The sequence below is a fragment of the Cavia porcellus genome, unplaced genomic scaffold, assembly GCF_034190915.1.
Source record: "Cavia porcellus strain 051 isolate PalLab524CR breed Dunkin Hartley unplaced genomic scaffold, mCavPor4.1 scaffold_2, whole genome shotgun sequence".
Classification (NCBI taxonomy): Eukaryota; Metazoa; Chordata; class Mammalia; order Rodentia; family Caviidae; genus Cavia; species Cavia porcellus.
The window spans coordinates 126505472-126529925 of NW_026947485.1; the positions used below are offsets into that span (position 1 = coordinate 126505472).

The 24454-nt window shown below is 40.5% G+C and overlaps 1 protein-coding gene across 4 annotated transcripts in view; it reads left to right on the forward strand.

Moving 5' to 3' along the window:
* Positions 1-24454, forward strand: part of Adgrv1 (adhesion G protein-coupled receptor V1) — a 526418-nt gene that overhangs the window by 203559 nt on the left and 298405 nt on the right. For all 4 annotated transcript variants that reach the window (XM_063245326.1, XM_063245328.1, XM_063245329.1 and 1 more), the window contains 7 exons: positions 715-970; positions 2447-2649; positions 7369-7545; positions 10312-10497; positions 13568-13747; positions 16629-16793; positions 24266-24383. In XM_063245326.1, coding sequence (XP_063101396.1) covers positions 715-970; positions 2447-2649; positions 7369-7545; positions 10312-10497; positions 13568-13747; positions 16629-16793; positions 24266-24383 — 1285 coding nt within the window. The remainder of the gene's footprint in view (positions 1-714; positions 971-2446; positions 2650-7368; positions 7546-10311; positions 10498-13567; positions 13748-16628; positions 16794-24265; positions 24384-24454) is intronic.

Genomic DNA, 24454 nt, shown 5'->3' on the forward strand with positions numbered 1-24454 from the left:
GACCCATGACTTTTATTAAGTTCTTGGGTTTTTGTTTTTCCCTGACTTCCACGGATGGCGAGCTGAGGGTCAGGCAGAGACCTGACGGCCAGTTTGAGGAGCTGTAGTTTGTACTCATTCGGCTGGAGAAGGGGAAAGAGGTGAGCATGATGGGAAAGCAGCCAGGGGTCAGGAGCAAGGACTTCAGATGGCTTTCAGGATTTCAGGATTTCACTTTTTAAATAACGGAGGCACTGAAGGAGGAGAGAGATGGTGCAATCCCATCTCTCCTATCTTTCTCTCTCTGCTGTTTTAGCTGATTCATTGTCAGGTGATACATCTGTGTGGGTAGCAATTCTGGCAAGATTGTAGAGAAAAAGTGTCCAAACTTGTATGCACCTTCTTTTACTTTTAGAGAGCTTTACCTTGTTGCCTGTAGCACTTAGCTTTTCTGAAAGACTCTGTGCTCTGTGGAATGATGACATGCAGGATACAGGGTTTGAGATTTTGACTACAGGTTTGACTAGTTTAGATTCAGAAAGAGTTCACTTTGTTCTTTTTTCTAAACAAGCTTGTACTTTTAACATGAAAGTCCCTTATTCGTATAATTGTATTACATTGCTTGCCTATCTTTTGCTATTTATGACTATATTAAAAGAAAAGCAAAGTTTCTGATTTTTTTTACTGTAAGATGAGAACTACAGACTGAACAATTTTCTGTCCCTAAATTTGCAGATTTCATTTGCTGAGGGCCAGGTGCTGTCCACCATCACTCTGACCATCCTTGCTGATGACACGCCGGAGTTATCCGAGGTGGTGACCGTGACACTCACCAACATTACCACAGAAGGTGTCGGCGACCCCGCCAAAGGTGCCACCATCGACCTGCAAAGACACAAGTCCTTGATCACCACGTTGGCCAGCGACTACCCCTACGGCCTGGTGGGCTGGCACACGGGGTCTCTCTTCACTCGAGTGGTGGAGCCTACAGGTAAATGCTGTGAACCATGCCTCGGGCTCCAGGGAGAGGTTTGGCTGTATGGTGTCATTCTTGCACTTACCAGGATGCAAATCTTCATGTGGCCATTTCACTTCGGTGGGCAGTAGGCTTTTTTGTTTATTCTTATTAAATTTCATGGTCATGGAATTGCTCAGCAATAAGACTATTAAAATGTTTAATTTTTAAATATATACTAATGCAATGGATATGTTGACATTTTAGTTGAGCCCTTGAAGGATTCATGACTGGTTCAATATTTCCTGTACACAGTAAACACTGTTTGTTTGTCTTTTTGAGACAGGGTCTCACTATGCAGTTCAGGCTGGCCTTGAGCTCACTTCATAGCCTAGTCTGGTCTCGAACTCACAGTGATCCTCCTGCCTCAGCCTCCCGAGTGCTAGAATTACAGGCATGAGCCACCATGCATGGCTCTGTACACAGTAAACAATACAAATTTTTGAAGAGAAAGGACATTTTACTCATTTAAAGAAAGTTATGTGTAACGTTTGTTTAAAATATATTATGTGAATATTCTAAAGCTTTCAGACAATACCCGGCTTTCAAATTTTATTTAAGCTTTCAGATAATACCCAGCTTTCAAACTTTATTTAAAGAGCTGATAGAGGAACAGGACTTAGGACTCAGTGGCATAAGCACCTGCCTGTCAAGTGCAAGGTCATGAGTTTGATCCTCAGTACCTAAATAAATAAATCAAATGAAGAGCTAGTAGAAAAAAATGTCCTGGAATTTTGCTTCTAGGACTTTATGTATGGTAAATATAGAACAAAAAAGTACAATAAAATGACCTGTTAATTTTTTGTTCATGAAACATTTCTGAACACTGAGTAAGTGTGAGGAATGACACGGTATACCTGGGAATGAACACACAATGTTAAATTATCACAAACTGATAGACCAAGGGAGAATGTTGACAGACATTTTTAAAAATTTCACTTCATTCAAGAGATTAAACTCTTAAAAAATTTAACAAATAAAATAGAAACTAGTTGCTATGAAACACTTTGAGCCTTGTGTTAGGCATCTCAGTGTAAGAACAAAATCAGTTTTTCTAATGACTGGTCATTAAAGAGTGACTGCATATTTGATTACTCATTTCCAAAGGATCATCTGAGCCTGTGTAATTATCGCCTCTCTTCCACCTTCATACATGCACCGCCCCGAGACGTTTGCAGTTTTAGTTGTTACATGTGATGTGTATAGCCCAGGAGGCCGCACTGAGTTGGAACTGAGGGTTTTGAAGGAGCCCTAATGCTGGTGGCAGATGGTGATTCTCAGCCCCACTGGGGGCCGTGCAGACAGAGCAGAGGAGGTTCCTTGTAGCACACACTGTGTTTACCCTCGTTCCTTAGCTGTCTGGAAGGCCAGTGCAGAACATCCCACAAGAGCCTAGAACAGCACTGACAGCAAAGAGAAATGCTTATTTACTGGGGCGTGTTTATCTCCTAGAGAACAACACCATTCTTCCATTGAAAATTGTTCGAGATAAAGGACTCTTTGGAGACATTGCCATTCACTTGATAGCTAAACCTAATTTCTTACTGCACATCAATAATCAAGCTACTGAGAATGAAGATTATGTCTTACAAGAAACAATAATAATAATGAAAGAAAATGTAAAAGAAACTCATGCCAAAGTTGCCATTTTGCCAGTAAGTATAGATTGCAATAATTAATGATGTAAAGTGAAAAAAATGTAAAATTGTAATTTTTTTTAAAGTTAAGAACCTTTTTAAACATAAAGCTGTGATTTTTACATTAGAATAAATATTTAATAATAAGTAAGTATATTACCTGGCTGGCAAAAGTGACAGGTGTATTCTTCATTTTTATTTTTCACTGAAAATAATCTGAATTGACTTTGAAACATTTATTTTATTTAATTATATAGCTGGTTGGCTCCATTATTATATAGACTGGTTTGCTTTAAACTAATAAGTTAAATGAATGAAAGGCCTAAATCAATCTGGTTATTTTTATTGTTGTTTGGACAGGAGAATGTTTTTATTTCATGACACAATTGCTCATATCAAGATGAATATTCAGATGGCTTAGTTTTAGTCTTAGCTATCTACTTTCTGTTTTACAGTACTTAGCTCTCCCATCACTGGGAGACAATACCCAGCACCCACAGCATGAAGGAGAAGTTTAACTCGGCTTACAGTTCAGGGGATTCAGTCCATGGTCAGCTGGCCCCAGGGCAGAAACACCATGGTGGAAGGGTACAGGGGAGCAGAGCTGCTTAGTTCACCACACAGAGGAAGCAGAGCAGGGAACAGTGTGAGAGAGGACCAGATACTGTCTTCAAGGCCACTCCTCTAGGACCCATCCGGATACATCCAGAAGTGGGCTTCACTAATCCCTGGGCATTTCTTAAGCTAATCAAATTTACGCAATATAAGCCTAACCACCAACCTAGCTACTCCAATGTCTATGTCTGTCTCTCTCTATGTGTGTATATAAAAATCCGAAGAAAGAGAGAACATATGGATATACTTATAATCAGGCACAAAAACTGAACGTGGTAACAGTGCCATTTGTGTTTTTTATGTGATCAAATATAATATTTAGATGTATTTCTTATTAATAACTATTACTATAAAATATATTACTAAATAAGTATAATATATAATAGGATTAGCACTATTACTAATGATATTGGTCATGGAATGTAATAGTGTCTTTTGGACAGGATAATCTAAGACAAAGGAGAGGGCAGAAAGGAGATTTCCTATATTTTTAAAATATTTTAAAATTATTTTTAAAAATTAAAAAACAAAAAACTAAACTTACTACCTGTTTAAGAGTAAACTTAGTTTTTAAACTAATTAAAATATAGAATCACATCTAGATTTACAAGTTGAGAACTTTCATTTTTAAAATATGCATAAAGTTTACCAATTTCTCTTAAATTTTGTTTGGGATAGTATATGTAAAATTTTCAGTAAGATTTGGTCAAAGTTGTACAAAGAATTTTTAAAATTATTTTATTTGCTATTTTTGAAGAAGATTCCATTGAAAGATCACCATTCCTCATAAGTACCCCCAGATCCTAAAATGTCAGTGGGAAGTTTTTTTTTTTTTAAGGAGAAAAAGACAAAAAAAAGCAGAAAAAGGGTACAAGTTATACAGAATTTCAGAAAAAAAATAAACAGTAGGAAATCACTAGTTACTGGATTACATATTGTCATCTTAGAAATATTTGTTCAAGTTACAAAATTAAAGCATATAAAGTAGACATTCAAACAGTGAGACTGCAAACAGTTCTGTTCAATGATCCAACAAAACTCAGTAATATCATTGTCTATCTTATACACTTAAATATACATGCAGTTATATCGTTTAGAGCACTTTCTTTTCCTCTCTTTTGTACAGTGACTATTACACATTTTGGGTTTTATTACTCTTAATTACTTTTTTGGAAGAGAGTAAAACAAAATGTGACATAACAGATCAGAGTCAGTCAAATCAAAAGGGTGAACATAATAGATAATGTAAAAACATAATACCAGGTGATCAACAATGGTTACCATAATGCCTCCCGCTATCTCAAATAGAGTTACCTATATCGTCAGTTATAATAAAATTGAACAAAATGGTAAAGAACGAAACCAACAAAACCAAAACATGGGAAACATTACAGGTCTTCAAAAGTAGATAATAGTCAACCAGAATGGGCGTCATAATGAATCCCACTATCTTCACAGCTGTTGCCTAAACTTTCGAACCTGGTACTATCAAGCAAAACAGAATAGAGGAACATCAGTCAAAACAAGATGGTGAGAGCAATACAGGGCTTCAAATCAAGTTAATACAAAATCAAAGTGGGTTACTATAATATATCCTGCTATTTTTTTTATTTTTCCCTTAATTAAAAGGATAAAAATAAAAAGTGAATAATAAAATGGAGATTGAGATAAAAGAGGGCATAACAGCAAAACAGCGCAGATCAAAACATAACCATTTAAGCAAAAAAGTGTTTCACCACAAGATAATCCCGATATTACCATATTGTCTCTTTCCTTGAAATCTTTGAGTATAACTTCGTATACTGTAGCATCAAATATATCAAAACAATGTAAAACCATTCAAGAGAATGACGGTATTACAGGGTATTTAGAATCAACTAACAAAATGAACAATGGTTTCTGTATAATCTCCTTGTCTATAAAAGTTTTTGTTTATCTATCACATATAATAAAATCCAATAAGATACAACATGTTAAGACATATGGAGACAGAAGAATAAAAGCTTGATGGGACTTCAAAGCAAGATGATATTAAATCAGCATTACCTATTATGATGTCGTTTTCTCCAAAATAGCTGTTCCTATCATCCAATCTTCTCTGCCTCATTTCTGTTGAGCTCTTTTTCTGTCATTAGTTGTTAGTTTTTCTTCTTCATTTTGTTTTCTGCTCCATTCATTGTAGCCTCTCTGCCACTATTTCTGGAATCTTCATATTTTTCTTTTTTAGAATGTCCTGCAATATTCTCTGTAGAGTTGAATTAGTGGTTGCATATTCCCTAGTTCCTTTTTATCCTGGAAGCACCTTGTTTTTCCATCAATTTCCAGGGATAGTTGTGCAGGATATATCAATCTTGGCTGGAGGTTATTATTTTTCAAAGCTTGAATTATTTCCCCCCACACTATTCATGATTTGATGGTTTGTACCGAGAAGTCTGCTGTAATTCTGATGGGTGTTCCCTTGTAAGTGATCTGTTTCTTGTCTCTCATGGCTTTTAATATTCTGTTCTTGTATTGGATTTCTGGAATTTTGATTATTATATGCCTGGGTGTAGCTCTGTTTGGGTTGTAGGTGGCTGGGGTCCTGTATGCCTCATACATCTGAGTATCTTTACGTTTTGCTAAATTAGGGAAATTCTCCTGGATTATTTCTGTGAATAGCTTTAGCAGTCCATTTGTTTGTGTCCCTACCTCTTCTTTCATGTTCTTAATTCTTAAGTTATAGATCCTCTTATCATCTTCTAGTCTTTGTATTATTGCTGTTTGTTTCTTTGTTATTTTTAAGTTTTTCATTTCATGCTCCCATATTACAATTCTGCCTTCCAGTTCAGATAATCTATTCTTAGTTTCTTTCAAGCTGTTATGCCAGTTTTCAATTGAGTTTTTAGTTTCTTGGTAATCTCTTTGAACCTGCTTCACATATTCTATGTTTTCTCTATTTTCTCTATCAAACAATTCTCCCCTTTTTTTCTGTTCTTCCATTCCACTATCTGTTTTTTCTTGGGTGGTGCTTAGCATTTCTCTAACTATTCTGCTTATGTCTTGCTTCAGGTCATTAATAACTTCATTCCTGAACTCATCTATGAGGCTCTGGAGATAGCACTTTATGTCTATTGGTGCCATGTCTGCTATTGCCTGTTTCTCAGGATTGGGGGCCGAGGAGCCTTTCTTTTTGCTCCCTCTTCCCATATTCTTTGTTCCTTATATACAAGCATATAGGAGGCCCAGTTTCCTTCCCTGTCGGCCATAGTCTGTTTGAATTTCGCCTGCTAGGTGTTCCTGCCCACTGCAGCGAATCAGGGAGTTAGGGACTGGGCAGCCTATGCCGGGCCTGCCCCTCCAGTTCAACCTATCAAATGCACCTCCAGGCGCTGGGACCTGGGTTGTGCTAGCGTACTGGGTTTCAACCAGCATTGTCAGGTAGGCTAGGCACTGCTCACCAGTCCCGCTTGAGAGGGGGATATGTGACTGAAGTCACTACAGCACCCTGTTCCGGCAAGTCTGCCCGGTCCCAGAATGTCCTCTGTTGGAGCCTCCTCTACCGTGGAAGAGTCCCAGTTTCCCTCACTCACTGCAGGTCTATGCATGGCTCCCCACCCGTCCTGCTCTCAACTCCGTTCACTGATTCCCGTTCTCAGAGCTTTTGCGCGTCTCTCTCCCTGCCGAGCTGATTCAGATGCTGTAGCAGTGGCAGGAAACCCAAATTGCGGCTTCCAATGGCACGGGCTCCAGCTTCCATGCTGAGGCTTTATCTGTTCCTGTTATAGCACGAGGATTGCATTCCCAGTTGGTTTCTCTCAGCCCAGTTCGTTCTTGGGTCAGCAGGGTATATCTCCTCTTTCTTAGGATTCCTCACTCTGCACCATTCCTGGATTCTAAGCTGGGTCTCTCAGAAAGCCTCCGTAGCTGCTGCTATCTGTCCGCCATGTTCTCCCCTATCCACCATGTTCTCCCCTATCCGCCAGTTCTCCCCGGGAAGTTATGAAAATACAAAAGGAAATCTTTTTGATGTTTATAGAGTTGCCAATTTCTATAGAATTTAGTTAGTTGTTTACTGAAAAACATTGTTTCCAATGCAAATTAAATAATGTCAGAGATATAAAACTCCATCTCTCCACCCCCCAGGACGATGCTCCCGAGCTGGAGGAGGGATTCGTGGTGACTATCACCGAGGTGACCCTGGTCAACCCCGACTTCCCTGCCGAGCAGCCGCGTGTGCGCAGACCTGGACGGGAAATGGCCGAAATAGTGATCGAAGAAAATGACGACCCCAGAGGCATCTTTAAGTTTCACATTACCAGGGTAAGATGCACTTTAACATACTCAGAGTAGTATAACAATAAGAAGCCTGTCCCTACTGTTTTTTATATTTTCTGCAAAATAATTGGTTTTGCACGTGATTATTTATAAATATATAAGTAACCAAATTCACTAACCCTTGATTCTCTCTGAACTAGATAGAAGGATTAAGCAAGTTTGTTTTCACTGCATTTCAGTCTCACACACATGCTATGAATTTGTACCCTGAAAACACAGTTTGAGACAGAGGTGGGTGGAGAACGATGGGGAGTGCTCAGGTAGGAGATTCGCTGTCTGGCCTTTTTTTTTTTTTTTTTTTTTTTTTTTTATTTAAGAGGAAAAAGAGAAAAACACAAAACAAACCAAAGCGGCGTAAGGGTACACGCAATACAGAACTACAAAACAAAACAAAAAACCATAACAGTAAGAAATTACCTGCTAGTAGATTACACACTATTTTCTTGGAAATAGTTCCTCAAATCACAGTATCAAAGAACACAAGGTGGACATTCAAACAGGGAGACTGCAAACAGCTGTGTTCAATGTTCCAAAAACATTGATAAAGTCAGCTATTTAACACCCCCAAACACACTTGCTGTTATATCCGTTAGAGCTCCTTTTCTTTTTTTTTTTTTTCCCTCTCTTTTTTACAACAAAATTTACACATCTTGGATTTTATTACTCCTTAGTGCTTATTACTTTCTTTGGGGGGGGGAAGAATACAGTCAAATATGGCAAAACAAAGCTGTCAGTCAATACCAAGGATAGATGTAGCACATGGTGTAGAACAGAGTACAAGTTTATCAACAATGGTTATCAACGTTATCCCTTGTTTCCTTAAAAAGAATTGTCTATCTTATTAGATATTATAAAGTTGGACAAAACAGTAGAGAACAAGACCAATAAAACTTAGGCATTGTAAACATTACAGGACTTCCAAAGAAGACAATAGTCAAACCAGAATGGGTATCTTAGTGAATCTTATTGTCTTCAAAGTAGTTGCCTATGTCTTCAAACTTGATACTATCATATAGAATGGAACAGAGTCTAATCAGTCAAAACAAGATCGTGGGAGTACTACAGGACTTCAAAACAAGTTAATAGGAAATCGAAAAGAGTTACTATTTATATATCCTAATTTTTTTGAATTTTTTCTTTAATTAAGACAAACATAAGAAATGACTAAATAATTTTTTTTTGAAACAATAAAGGGAAGATTGAGATAAAACAGGACATAACAATATAACAATAGAGGTCACAGCATGACTGTTTCAATAACCTAGTACTTCACCACCTTATAACCTGACTTAATAGTAGTTACCATAGTGTCTTTTTCCTTGAAATATTTGGGTAAAACTTCATATACTCTAGCTTCAAATATTTTCATATCAAGAAGCCCAGAATAAAGCCTTTCTAATTAATGAGTGAAAACTTTATAAGGCTTCAAGGCCACCTAATGGGGAATCATGATTACCACATATTTTTATATATTTGAATCATTACTTACATTAGGGAAACTATTCGGTATTCACACATGCGAGATTGATTTATTTCACTTATGAGTATGGTCTCAAACTGTGCCCATTTATTGATAAATATCTCAATGTGATCCTACTTTATAGCTGAATAATACTCCATTGTATAGAAATACCACAACTTTTTTATCCATTCCTCAGTTGATGGGCACTTGGGTTGTTTCCAAGATCTGGCGATTACAAATTGTGCTGCTATAAACATAGGTGCACATGTATCACTGTGGTATGATGCTTTCAGTTCTTCTGGGAATATGCCTAGAAGTGGAATAGCTGGAATAAATGGGATTTCCAGTCCCAACTTTTTGAGAAATCTCCAGACAGATCTCCACAAAGGCTGTACCAGTCTACACTCCCACCAGCAGTGCAGGAGAGTTCCTTTTTCCCCACAGCCTCTCCAGCATTTGTTGTCGGTTTTCTTGATCCTGGCCATTCTTTCAGGAGTGAGATGGTATCTCAGTGTGGTTTTAATTTGCATTTCTCTAATGACCAATGATGATGAGCATTTTTTCATGTATTTATTCATGCAGCAGGAATCCAAAAAAAGGCAGGAGTAGCCATTCTGTTTGCAGACAACGTGAACTTTAAACCAACAATGACCATAAAGGACAAAGAAGGTCACTACATACTCGTAAGGGGAAAACTCCAAGAGGAAGAGATAACTATCTTAAATATATACGCACCAAACTCCAGAGCACCCAGTTATATAAAACAATTATTAACAGAAATGAAAACTCAAATTATCAGTAACACAATTGTAACAGGAGACCTTAATACACCACTGACACCAAGGGACAGATCAACCAGACAGAAAATGAGCAAAGAAATAACAGAACTGAATCACACCTGTGAACAAATGGGTTTGATAGACATATACAGAATGTTCCACCCAACAACATCAGAATACACATTCTTCTCAGCAGTACATGGATCATTTTCTAAAATAGACCATATATTAGCTCACAAAACATATTTAAGCAAATGCAAAAGAGTTGAAATCATCCCTTGCATATTATCGGACCATAGCGCTCTGAAATTAGAAATTAATGACAAAGGATACTGCAAAAATTCCGCAAACACATGGAAACTAAATAACACACTCTTGAGTAATCAGTGGGTCACAGAAGAAATTAAAGAAGAAATTAAACAATACCTAAAAGAAAATGAAAATGCAGATACAACTTACCGGAATCTGTGGGATGCAATGTCTGGCCTTGACCTCCCTTCTTTATTGAAGGACCTCAGCAGCGGAGCTGTCACTGCCCACGAGCTGCCCCCGCCCCTGGGCGTGCTCCAGGTCCCTGTGGTGCGGCTGGCCGGGAGCTTCGGCCCCGCGAGCGTCCACTGGAGAGCCTCACCGGGCAGCGCCGGCGCCCAGGACTTCACACCGTCACACGGGACGCTGGAGTTCGCAGACGGCCAAGTAGGTGCCTCACCAGTGCGTTAGATCCTCTTGCTTGTGCTTCAGACATGGTACAGGCAGAGACTGAGGGAGCTGAGCGTGCAGTGAGGACTGCTGGGCCCTGAACGTTTCCGCGCGAGCAAACCGTCCATTAATGGCACAGGAAGGGTGGGTTCAGAGGCGAGAATCTTACCTTTGTCTAAACTTCCCCATCTGAGTCCAGCTAAAATAGAACTTATGAAACAGTAATTAAGGAGCTGGAGGGTTAGCTCAGTGGCACAAGTACCTGCCTGGCAAAGGTGAAGTCATGAGTTCGATCCCAGGTAGAAAAAAAAAAAAAAAGAAAGAAAGAAAAGAAAACACAGTAATTGACTTAAGGGTGCATTTAAAAAAACTGCCTGATGAAATACAGTTGCTTTTCAATAAACATTAATTAAAAAAATAAAACTGCCTGATGAACTATCTCAGTGCTCCTTGGTTTCTTTTATGTAGTATTCATAAATAGAAAATTTTTACTTTAGAATTTTCAGTACTGCCATACACATTTATGAATTAATATCCAAAACTTACTTTATAACTATAAGAAAAAAGCTAAAATGATGTACAAGCAACAAAATAGTTAAACTTCAACAAGATTTTGAAAAAATATTCTGGATTTAGATTGAGTGATGTTAAAAATAATAGATTATCCACAAGTGGTGTGAGTCTTATGAATTGGGCATTTTGTAATTCCTAAGAATAAGCTTTGTAGGAAAACTTTAATCACCAAGTGGTAAAGAATAAAGAACCATGAATGTGTTCACAGCTTCCAACAGCAGAGCTGTCTTTAGTAGCCTTGTCTCTGCCTAGATGTGTTTCCTGGCTGCTCAGAGGACTGCAGTCCATGCTGCTAAAAGATAAGCGTGCAAATCTAGATTTTCCTTCAAGTTCCTACCCAGAGAGACCTCTTATTGTGAATGTTTTTGAAATCGTGATTTTTTTTGCCAGATTGAAAACTTTGACATGTTTCCTATAAAAGGAGAATAAATGAGATTTTTACATTAAAAGCAGAAACAAATTGACTTTTGACTGAGGCAACCTTCCAGTTATGGTTTAGCACCAGCACTTTATTCTGAGCACGAAGCTGAAGATTCATTATTTGCTGGCGTCCTCAGGGCCATTGTGTCTCTTAAAGCTCATGTAATGTGGGGAGATATCTGTGCTCTGCAGCACGAGTCTGAGGTGCGGAGGTTTTAATGAGCTTCTGTTTTAGTGTGTGGCTTTATTCAAGTTTGTTTCTGAGTGAGGCATCTGGATTTCCTGCTCTTCTTTACTGTTAAGAGTTTTAGGTGGATTCACATAGAAAAAAATTCATTTTCTGGTTAATAGTATGTCAGACTGCTAAAATCTACCTATGGGAAACAGAAAAAATACTTTCAATATGGACATAGATAGAGCTGGGATTTTTTTTTCTGTATTGGGGTCAAACTCAGGGGCATTTTATCACTGGGCTACATCCTCATCCGTTTTTCTTTTAATTTGAAACAGGGTCCCACTAAGTTGGCCATATGGGACTTGAACTTAGGATCCTCCTGTCTGAGCCGCCATGAGTGTAGTTGAAAAATCAAAAGCTGGACCTTTTCTTATTTTTTGAGATGGGATCTTGTTAAGTTGCCCAGCCTAGCCTGGCCTCTAAGTGACAGCCTCCAGAGGAGTTGGGATTGCAGGTGACTCTGTCTGCAAGAGCTAAGTTCCTGGGAGAAAGAACGACAAGAAGATGAAGAAAATAAAGATACAGAAAGCTGGGCTCAGGTGGAGCCCTCCTTCCAAATGGAGGAGGAGAATGCTCATCCACTGCAATGCATTGTTTATTTAGACATTTGTCACATGATGCCCCTTCACTTAACTAGCTCGCCTCTTGCACCCATTTTGTCTGGGCTGGATTGCCTACCTGTTCACCTCCCGGACCCCATGCCTGGGGGCATCCCTAGGTGCTCTGTGCCCTTGGGGCACATCTTGGTGCTCTGTGCATTCCAATCTGCCTGTGTGAATTTTGGTCATTAGCTCCACGGTTGCCAGCAGCAATGCACAGCACCATGCCTGGCCAAACCCAGTGCTATTTATAAATTTATAGAAACTTAGTATAAACCCAGAATTGTGAGCTAACTAACTCCTGATCATAAGCAACCAGAAACAGAAAATTTGAGGGTTTTTTTCCCCCTGCCTTTCTTTTCCCCTATATTGCAAAAACTATTTGAAGCCAGTGGGCTGTACTGTAATTACAGAAGACAATGACAATTTGTATGGTTCCATTTAACATCATGAAATACTCAGCACACACAGGTTTTCTGTTTGCACAGTGGATGTTACAGTTTACATGGCATTCCATTTTTTCAAGAATAAGAATCCATTGTTTTTTCTATCTGTAAATGAACTATTATTGGGAGCCCTGCAAAGAGTCCCAATTGCCTATCTTAAAAGTATGGAGAGAAAAATTAAAAACAGAGGCATATAGTATTACATCAATGGCTGGGGAGTCAGTGTCTCCAGATGGTCCTCTCCACTCACAAAGCAGCCGCTGTTCATTAGGTGGATACAGTGATTGATAGGGCTGGCAGAGGGGCTGGCAAAGTTCGGCAGAAGGCTCAGAGTCAAGAGGGCGTAGATGATCATGTGGTAAGAAGGATCTTGTCCTGGAGTATAATCCTGGGATAACTCAAGAGGGCATAGATGATTGTATGGTAAGAAGAGTCAACGGGAAATCTCAGATAGGAGGTATTAATAACGCTGGGCCTCCATTTTATCACCTCTTTGGGAAGTATGCAAACTTAGCCACTGTGAATTAGTGGTCCCCAACAGGCTATATTTTATTACATAGATTAATGTGCTTTATTTTGAAAATAATAAAGTTGTGACTTTGAAATGGCATAGGTATACATGATTTTAAAAGCATTATGAATATAGACTAGAAAACCACATTTCTTTCTTTTGTACCCTGTTCCTAAGTTTCAATTAGAAAATTAAAATATAGAAGAGGAAAAGTTGGTACGAGTCCTTCCCATTTCCCCTCCGCCTCTCCCCTCTCCACTCTCTTCCTTCCTGTCTTCCGCAGGTTACTGCAGTGATAGAAATCACCATCATTGACGATGCTGAGCACGAAGCTGCGGAGATGTTCAGCCTGGCCTTGACCAGCGTGTCGGGAGGCGGCGCCCTCGGTGACGATGTTCTGTTAACCATTGTTATCCCACAAAATGACTCGCCATTCGGAGTATTTGGCTTTGAAGAGCAAACTGTAAGTTCAGTATATCAGGGGAGTTCTCTGCCCTGGGCCAGTTGTTAATGTAGTTGTATTTTTAAAGTTTTTGAACTCTTCATTACCAACTTCACTTGAATCTCTCTTCAGGTGTCTCTTGAATTGCCTGCAATTTAGAGGCCAGTCTGGTGAGCTACACACACTGCTTGGTAGTAGTGATGGCTCTTAACACAGGCAGTGACAGAGGCAAACAGACTCATTTCTGTACTGTTTTGCACCCCTTTATTCCCTACCTGCCCTAACGCCAGACCCCTATCCTGTTCCAAATGCACAATGCTATCATGCTGGGTCCTGGCCTCACCCACACTGGGGTGTAGTTGCTAAAGGATTTTAGCATCCACTGTCTTATTTTGAACAGAACCCCACAGTTGTTCCTAGGTCCTGTTTCTTCCCTCTTATTTCTTATTAGCTGTTTTCTTCAAAGATTCAAGGAGGCAATCCATGTCTTGGTTGCTTTTCTCTCATTGTGGAGACAAAATATCTGATAACCAAAGTGAAGCAAAAGAAGGTTTATTTAGCTTACAGGTTTTTTTTGAGGTTTCAGTCCATACTCAGCTGGCTCCAAGGCAGGGTAGCATGGCTGAGGGGCAGCCATTCATGGTAGCCACAGACAACAAGAGCGAAAGGGGAAAAAAGGAAAGCAACCTCCTTCCCTCCCTGATACTGAATGCCAACTCCGCCCGTGGGCAGGTACAGTGCTCACTTCACCAATCCCAGTGTTAGACAAGGAACCAACCACAAATGCTAGATTCAGCCTCCTCTATGACTGCATCCAAACACAATCTATAATACCCAGTTATTTCTGGCTCAGCTATCAAGGGAGGAAAAAGAATTTAACCAACCATGAGAATTGGTAGCTATTACTTCATTAAGATCGCCTTTCAAATATAAAGCACCATAAACTGTCATAATTCTTATTACACAATCATCATGTCATAATTACTATGATTTTTGCCTGTTAAAGTTCCCAGGTGAAACAGTCGTAAAAGTCCTTAAGTAGTTCCTACATACTCAGCTACTTTTTTGGCCCTATACAACAGTACTCCCTTTACATTATCATTTCCAGTAATCACCAAAAGTCATTTTTAAGGTGAAACCAATTGCTCTAACACGCTTTCTCTTTTGTACCCTGGGGACCCAAGGCTCAGTCTACAACTTCCCTGTTGGAGCCGAAATTCCCAGGGCTCCAGGATATAAATTTAGCCTAATGATTGCCTGGTGATATGGTCACTGAAAAAAGCAGGTGTGGTTGTCTCCAGGCAGCCTAGCAAGTCCTAGATATAGCAAGTCTTGCTGTAATTCCAGCCATGCCATATTTCTTTGCATATATGCAGTATTTATGTGCATATGTTAATGCACATGAATATGAAAATCATTTTTATGAAATCTATATTAACTTTTAAGCTTAGACTATAAAATAGGATTTGATGTTCACATCTCCAGTTAGTGAAATCTTATAATGCTGCTTTTGATTTTAGTGGTATCAAACTGTCGGACTCAAGCACTGGGTAATGTGTTTTTAAGCTTCTCTTCCTGTACAGAAAATGCAGAGTGGTGTCCCTGCTCAGACTTGGTTCATTCATTTGGTCTAATCTGTGGTTGTAAACTTTAGTGCTCTAACTTTAGGCGTGCTTGGAAATACGATCTAATTGTGATAGCCTCCAAGTCCCAATTTGTTTTAAAATCTAAAAGGTTTAGGTTACCCAATCCCTACTCCATGAGTTTTATTCCTCATAAGGAATAAGTGAGCTGCTGCATGTAAAGCCCAGTGTCCTCAGTGAGTGCCAGCTGCTGCTTTTACTGTAGGGAATAAGAAGCTTGTTGCTCAGTGACTGTGGCTGTTGTTCATACCCTATGTCCCGGGATAACCTGAGCTGACCTTTTGATATGTGTATTCAGTATTGTATGCCCAAAAGTCGTTCTATTTGCATTGCTTGGTGACACAGATTAGGTTGAAATCTGAAGAACCCTGGGAAAAATCTGCCAGTACAAACTTGTCTAAACACATAAGCTGCTTACAAGGGCAAGGTAGTACACATGTAGGCACCGATACATGATAGAAGCTCAAAAAGAATCAGCCCCAAATCTCCATTCTTGGTTCCAGTGCAGAAATTTCATAAGAAAAGCCAAATGAGATTGTTTTACATGCTTGTTAAGTTTCTGCCTTGAAAGTGGAAAGCAGTGTTATATTTTAAATTATATGTCATGTAGATATTACGGGTTCACAAGGTCAGCATAAACAATTCACTTGAACTAGATCCCTTAATAAAGACTTGTGAAGAAAAGTACCACTGGTAAATTAACATTCCAAAATTTCTCATTTATATCAGATTACTAAAACTGTTCATGTTTGACTTACTGAAGTTGGAAAACTTCAGATAATTTGGGGGACAGTTTAGGCCTGTGGTGAGCCTAGTTTTCATCACAAAGAACCCCTAAATCTCAGTGCCTTTATTTCTTCTTTTTGTGGGAGTCTCACCCTAGTGCCCCTGCTCAATGGACAGGTGTGGACACTTTCCTCCACCTGGCTTCTGACCTCCTGCAGGGCCTGGGCTCCTCTTGGGCCAGACAGACGGGGAGGGCTGTGCACAGAGGCACAAGCCAGTGTCAGCGGTCTCTTGCCAGGATTCAGCCTCCTGCTGTATCGCGCACACACAAGGAGAGGAAATGGCCAGTAGTTGAGTGTCTGGGGGAGAATGAAATGAAGTGTGATGAAGCACTTTTTCTGCCATGTGATCATAATATACCATGAAGAGAATTCTAAATTCAAAACCTGCAGTAATTGTACACAGAAGTAAGATTTTGTTTCTCCTGTCGTCATCATCATTACTGTTGCCTTACCAGTGTTTCTTTCTTTCAGGTGATGGTTGATGAGCCCCTTTTGTCTGATGACCCTGATTCCTATGTGACACTGAGGGTCGTCCGGTCCCTGGGAGGGAGAGGAGCCGTCCAACTTCAGTGGATGTTGGAGGACAAAGCGAAGGATGTCCTCAGCCCTCTGAAGGGGATACTCCACTTTGATGAGGTAGGGTCGGCATGGGGACTCCTGTCATTTTCCTCTAACTTATCCTTGATTTTCTTTAGCATAGGATGACTGATGAGTTCGTATGATGGTATTCAATGTATCTGAAAGTTTTTGACATCTGTGTACACTGTGGGGAAAATCTGTCTACACTGTACACACAAAAGCCCTACAATACTGGAAATCAGCTCATTTAATTCAAGAGCTGCCTCTGTGCCCATCCAACTTCCCTTTTCTCACACTTCCTGTCCTGTGGAGGGCAGTATCCATCAAGCAAGCCTGGCATCTAGGTTTGAGCCCAGTGCTGGCCTTTCTGTAGCCCCTGCGTAAATCTAATAGCTAAGTCTGGTCAGTTTTCCTGCTTACTATTCTCTTCTGGCTGTTCTGACTAGACAGATCTGTTATACTGACTCAAAATGTTAATCCTGTGCCCTGGAAACACAGTTTCAAAAACAGTTTCGGACTTTGAAAAATTAAGAGTTCTTAGCGCCCATGGACACTTGTTGAAAGCAGCCACTCAGAAATCTAAAATAAATCATTTCAGAGTAGAAAGCATATTACCCCCACTGTGTGTGTTGGCTTCCTGCAGTGAGGGTGAAAGTCCTCTCCAAGAGACTCCTAGATGACTCCTCTTTCCGAAGCCTGACAGAGGCTTTGCAAGGTTTGATTTGTTCCTGTTCTTCTCAACCCTACCCTGAGGCCCGTGGCTGGAGTACTAACCCACCCCGTGCAGTGCAGGATGTGACTTTGCTGTGTCTACCCTGTTTCTCCCTCCTCTTCCCCTGACTTGCTTGGCTCTAATAAGGGACAGAAGTTCAGATGGTGAGGGCATCTGGTACCTCATTAAGCTGACTGCTAAGTTTCGCAATGAATAATCTTAGCCTCACTAGAGCCAAGTGGTATTTATCAAAGTCCCAGCGCCTTGCAGGAAGGTTGAGGGGAATTGACAAACTGATTCTAAAATGCATATGGAAGCACAGAAGGCCAGGGATAGAAGCAGCTCAAAGACGACAAGGAGCGCGGTGTCCCTTAGCCAGCTCAAGACGGCACACGGCCAACGCGAAGATCCTGGCACACTTTGGGCTCTGTGACGGACACACTGAGCAGAGGAAAGAAAATGGAGACGGGATTTGTAACCTTGTGTTTCTTGCTCTTAGAATCGTGTTTGAGTCTGAATAGCTTTCCTAAATTAATCTAAATAAAATCATAGGTAGTTCGTTTAAAAAAAACTCATGAAATAATTTTTTAAAAAACCAACAAAATAATTGCAAAATAAGAATGTACAAGAACAGCCATTGCAAGTGAGAAAATGTGAAAAATTTTTAAGAGGTTGCGTTGTATAAATCTAGACAAATAAATTTAAAACCTTGTGTGATATTGGCTATAGTACATAATATAACACATGAAATTTAAATAGATTAATTTTTTGTAAATGACTAGAAAAAAAGAGTAGAAGAAGCTACCTAATCAGTTTTGCAAAGGAATTTCACCAAACATTTAAAGTACAGTGATCCCAGAGTTTCATGACAGTGTTTCAGCCACTCAAAACTCTGACTTACAAAAAATAAATATACAAATTAAGCCTATTACAATCCATCTGCACATACCTCAGCCTCCAGCAGAGATAATAAATGACTGCGGAAAAGTTGTCTCTGCTTCCAAAAAGAAACAAGTGCTCTTTGCCCTCACAATTGTTTTCTGCACCCTTGACAAGACAGGAGTGGTGCTCTTTTTGTAGTCCACTGACCTTTTTTGCAAAGCAGTCCTCAGAGTTTTCGTTTCACTTTGCCTCCCACGATTCCGGAGATACTGATTATAATCTCGCATGGTTTTAAGTCTGGAGTCATGTATTGCAGACAGACCATCCACTTCTCAAATTCTAATAAAGGATGACTCAAGATTCTAACACATGAAGACTCACCCTAATCTGAAAACTTACCACCTGGTCTGAAAAAAAATTTGCAATTTGAAAATTATTCTAAAACATTTCTATAGAGATTTACATGAGCAGTAATTTTCTGTTTACCTCGTTTCTAGTTAACTCTACTTCCTCAGTTATTAGAAAGGTTTTCTGTGTTAAGCATAGAATCGACACCAAAATAACAAATACTCTTATCTTTCTCCCAATGATTACAGCTATTCTTTTTTCAGAGTATTAATTAAGAGGGGTGGGTCTATTGCTGGATGAAGTCCTGTGTTCAGTTGCTTGTATATTTTGTATACATCTGCACAGCAGTTCCATCATGTTTGCATATCCAAGTCTAAAGTGTTCAAGCATCTAAGGGTTCTTCGGTTTGGGTAATGTCTTCAGCCTTTGCCAGTCTTGCTCATGGCTAGTACTGTACAGGTGGGTCTCTGATCAACAAGTCATTCTCCTAGCAACTTGGTGCTCACATTTGCAATTGAGATCCTAGTGGATAAGAGCTGCTGTACTTAGGATGTGTTTACCGTACCAAGATTTATTATACCATGATTTCTTGGTCTGTTTCAAAGTGAAGCCACAATTGTTCATGATTCCCCCACTCCCAGGGAAATTCTTTTTTTTTTTTTTTTTTTTTTTTTTTTGCCTGCCTTTCCGATGGATCCCAGGGAAATTCTTACAATAGCTCTGTTTGGTCTTCTCTTAGCAACTGGGTGAAGTTATCTTGTCTGATTTCCACTTGCAAGGATATCTGAGCTCTGTACTCTGTGGAAGTGTACAATCCAGGGCTTCCCAGGGTGGTCCAGGGGTGATAAATCAGTGTCTCCCGGGAGCAGCTATGAGCTGGAGTATCGGGAGGCTTTCTAGGTGCTTCTCCTAAGACCCACACCTGGGTAAGTGAACCACAGAGCACCGGACAGGGATGCAGGCAGGCTGTCACTCAGCCTTAAACTTACACTGCCATGCACTACAGCTTGTTTTAAAGACAAACCGATTCTTCAGAACTGACCTGAGATGTAGGAAGGTTGAGTTTTATAATGTTGTCTTGAACAGTTACTGGATGTGGACCGTGTGAGAAATAGGATCTAGTCCTGCAGGAGGAGGGGGCTTTTTTGAGATGAGGTAGTTCCCAAAGGAGCCTGACAGACACTCCCAGCCAATGGATGATGAGTCCTTCCAGAAGGGGGACGTGGTGGCCATCGGAGATCATCACAGAGACCTGGGGCAGGGCTGTGCTCAGGGGAGTCAGCCCCTCCCAACTCGTTCCTCGGCCTTTTTTGAATGAATGTCTTTCTACTGCCTGCTTCGACCCTTGACCCCTACCCTTCCTGCCTCTTTCTCAACCCTGCTACCAAGGATGGTCCCAAAATAATCACTGTGATTCCTTCCCTCTCTTGTCTTCTCTGTGGCTCAGGAATTTCTTAAGAAATGGTGTTTTCAGTGTAGGATAAAGGCTTAAAATGGTCCTTGCGGAAAGGAAGAAGAGAGAAAAGGAAATACACAGGAATATGCAGAGAGGCAACATTCATGCTCAGAGACATCACTGTGACACCTATCACTTGTATTTCTGCCTTTCACTCTGCATTTTGGTAAAGCAACTTTGCTTTGTCCTCCACAGCGCTGGTTAAATTTTCTGCAGTGTGGGTTCTGTTATTTATTATTGCTTGTAAACAGTGGGTTTTGCAATTGCATCTTTTGAGTTTGCTATTCTTAAATAGTATTATTTTCATCTCCTTTCTCAAACCATTCTCTCTTTGTAGTTAATCCCTATTTTACAGTGTATACATTCTTACTGTTTTATAGCAGTGTCTAGAGAATGCCTTGCCCATGGACTTCCTGCCTGGGCCGATGTTCAGTGTGCTCAGGGAAGTCTGTATTCCTGGAGTGCAGCGCATGTTTCCACCATTCCCTCTGGCACACTGTGGCTTAGAAGACCTGAACTGGTGTGAAGAGGGGGTAGATATGGAGGGGGAACAGGACACCTTGCCTGGGTGGCAGCCACCTCCTGGAGTCAGTGCAGGAAACGTCCTGACCTGCTCTGCACTCTGTTATTTAGGTTCCTGGTGAAGATTGTTGGTGTGTCCTCTCATTTGCCTGGAATCATTACCCCCATACATAAAAGTACCACCTGATTTCAGAAACACTTTTTAGCTTTAGTTTCTTTTTCTTTTGTTGTCACTTTGGGTCCCATATGGTGCCTACATGGGCATTTGATGAAGGCATATCTCCCCCAACCAGCCTGCTGTCAGGATAATCCAGAAATCTCTTTCCTGCATCCTTATGTTTTCATCTGTTACAGACATATGTGTGATAATGGTGTAAGCCTCAAACAATACAGTTGGGTGCAAAAAAGTAAGGAAAATTCCCTGAATCTTCTCAAATCTTACACTGCTACATCCCAGAGGTAACCACCAATGACGGCTTTTTATACATCCTTCCAAAAATGTTCTATTCATATTTAAGCATATGTGTCTTATTCTTACACAAATGGGATTTTAGTCTGCAGTCTGTTCTGTAATTTGCTCTTTTTACTTCACAATTTCTCATAAACATTTATTTTTCGTACTAACCAAAATCTACAGCACTAAAAATTGGTTGCATATTTTTCATTGCATCAACTCTTAACACCTTTATTCAGAAGCACTGTGTTTCATCATGGCTTTTAGGGTTTCATGCATTTCTTATCCTTGTCTCTGTAATTCTCATTTCTTACACGGTGTTTGGTCTCTTTAGTTGCCCCTTTGCAGAGGATTTCTCTGCTGTCACAGATTTCTTCTGTCACCTCAGGTTGTATTGTGTCCATTTACTTTACTCTCTTCCAAGGCTGGGTTCTCTTGTATTGCTGGAAATTACCAGTGACAAGCCATAAGGGTTATAGGTTCCAAATCTAGCCAGACCTGAATCCAGCTCTTCATTCCACCTTTAATGCCATGTGACTTTAGGAAAATCCATTGATTTCTTTCACGCTAGGTTTCCTAACAGCAAAACGAGAATAGTACTGCTTAACCTGAACAATGGCTGTACAGATTATATAAAATTATGCTTGTGAAGTGGCTCACCTTCGAAAGTAGCTATAAATTAGTTCTAAAATAATCAAAAAGTCCAGTGAAATAGCACAGTGCTACCTCAACTCAATATAATAAAGCTCCCCTCTTCTACACTGTGTGATTCAGAGTAAGCAGGTTTGAATGTCACAAAGCTAGGAAACAATCCGTGTTCCCGTTTTCCTGAGGAAGCCTACAGTGCTGTTTTGTGCAGCTAGCTGTTCTGCAGTGTAGTAATAATTATTCTGAATTTTAAGAGAAAAAAAGATTCTGTGTTCAAATCCATCTGGGAATGTCCCGATTAAACTAGGAAGGTTTCTTGTGCAGGATGTTTTATAAACCTCATTCCTAAAATAAGTATAAAATCTCTGCTAGACGTTTTCTGAGTTTATTTCTCTGTGAAACTTACCATTGCCTCTTTATCCCAAGGCACGTCTTGCTGTTCTTCATCACGGGGTTCCAGAAGCACTGCCTGGGAATGGACCCCCATACCTCTCTTCCCATTACTACTGGGTGTCTGTTTCTTAGAGAAATGCAGAGCTGGCTTCTGCAGACAGCAGTGAAGGGAGGGCACCATAAATGTACAGAATACAGAGTCGAGCTCGGGAGTCAAGGTCCCGTCATCTCCATTGCTCACTGAAGTCTATTCGTACCCCCAGCCCCAGTCAGCGTGACTGATTCTTTCACTCATCTGTGGACACAGAGACAGTGGTGAAAGTTTCATTCTCCAAACCTGTTCATTCCCAGCTGAGAGGGAGCAGGTAGCACTTTCTCTTGTTGTGTTTCTCACGGAGTGGATGAGCGCCTTTTTCACAGTGCAGTGTCATTTTATATTTTTGTGCTCTTTGTTGCTGATTTCGCTGCTGAAAACAGCCCAAGCAGACAGCCTTGTGTCCTGAGGGGGCTGTGGGGCTGTGGTATGGGGTGGGGGAGACACTGTCACACACACTCTGTGACCTTCATTCAGCAGGGGCTACACCGTTTCCTCAGCATGCGCTAGAATGACCCAGACTTCTTGTCTGTATGCCCGTGTCTGTGAATGGCTCCAGAGGGCCCAGGTATTGATTGTGAGGTATGAGAAACTTTAGTGAATATGCAGATGCAGAAATGCAGAATTCAAGAATAATTAGAATCAACTGTATGTTAAAGCAACACCACTTCAAGTAGATACTACACATACAAAAAAGCACATGCAACAATGTTCATGACAGTGTTACTTACAACACTAGATGGCCGAGCTAAGATACCTATTGCAAACAGTACAAATGCAAAGAAGGGAATGTCCCTCGCTATTGAAGGGATACGTTGTAGCTACCTGCATAAACATGGTGGCTCTCAAACAGTAGATGCTGGAGGAAAAGTTAAGAAGCAGACACATAAGAGTGAAGGTCAGGATGGGGGAGTTTTGACAAAGGTGATTAAAACAAAGACCAATATGGTGATGCACAACGGTAATCCCAGCTACTCTGGAGACTGAGGCAGGAGGATCCCTTGGGCCCAGGAGTTACTAAGAGCTAACCAGGAAAAATTAGACTTCATCTCAAAAATAAAACAAAGCAAAACAAGCAAACATATAAAATGAAAAGCCCAGGCAAGGGTGACAAAAAGAGTAAATAAAATCAAAAGACCTTTGGTCATCAGGTGAAGACGGCACTGCTGAGCTCCAAGGGGCAGAAAAGTTGTGCGAGACCTGAGTCCTGGGTGCTCTGTACAGCTGTAGTCCCTGCTGCATGGGAGGCTGGAGCAGGAGCATCACTCTAGTCCACAAGTTCTAGGCCAGCCTGGGCCACACAGTGAGACCCTGACTCTAAATAAATAAAGAAAATTGTTCTGCTTTCGCACTAATTGAGAAAAAAGTTTTTAAAAAACTGTAAGGCATTCAGCAAGAAACAAGTGGGATAGACATGATAAGGAAGAAGAAATCTTAAAGGTGAAGATAAAGCCGAAACATATATACAAAATACCAGGTTCCCGGGCGGGTAGCTGTCCTATGAATTAGGCCCTGGAATGCTTGCTGCCTTCAGTGCTGTGTTCAGGAGGCCGGTGCTGCTGGTATTTGAACACTGGACGCTGACAGAACCAGCGAGGAGGAGACGTCCGGTGTGATGGCAGCAGCAGGGCTCTTGGAGCTGGGACAAGGATTGGGGGAGCTTCGTGTCCTCCCTTGAGTGGAGCCAGCTGTTCCTTAGGGGTATTGGATATATGACTTTTGCTTGTTTGCATTTATGATTTATTTATTTAACTCTCTACGATTGGGCCTTCAGTGGCTAAAAATTTTTGGTAAATTTAGGAGATGCAGTAATCTCCTATTTTCTTATTAGAAACCTGAGTGGAATTTAGGGATACTAGGAATAATTGGACCCCTCCCCCCTTTTTTTGCATAGAAACAAAAATACGAGGTGACCAAAAGGGCATACTTAAAAATGTTTATGAACAGAAATGCTATTCCACAGTCAAAATGTGACTTTGGCCCCTATGGGGAAATTGCTTTTCCCTCTCAATTGCTGCAGATGGAGTCCCAGAAGACCATCGTCCTGAACACACTCCAGGACACCACGTGGGACAAGGACAGGCGCTTCACCATTCAGCTGACAGCACCCGCCGAGGTGGAAATATCTCCAGTCAAAGGTAAGAGAAATGCAGTTTTTGCAAATTATAAAGTGATCATCAGGAAAAAATGTAGCCAGATACTGAGTAGT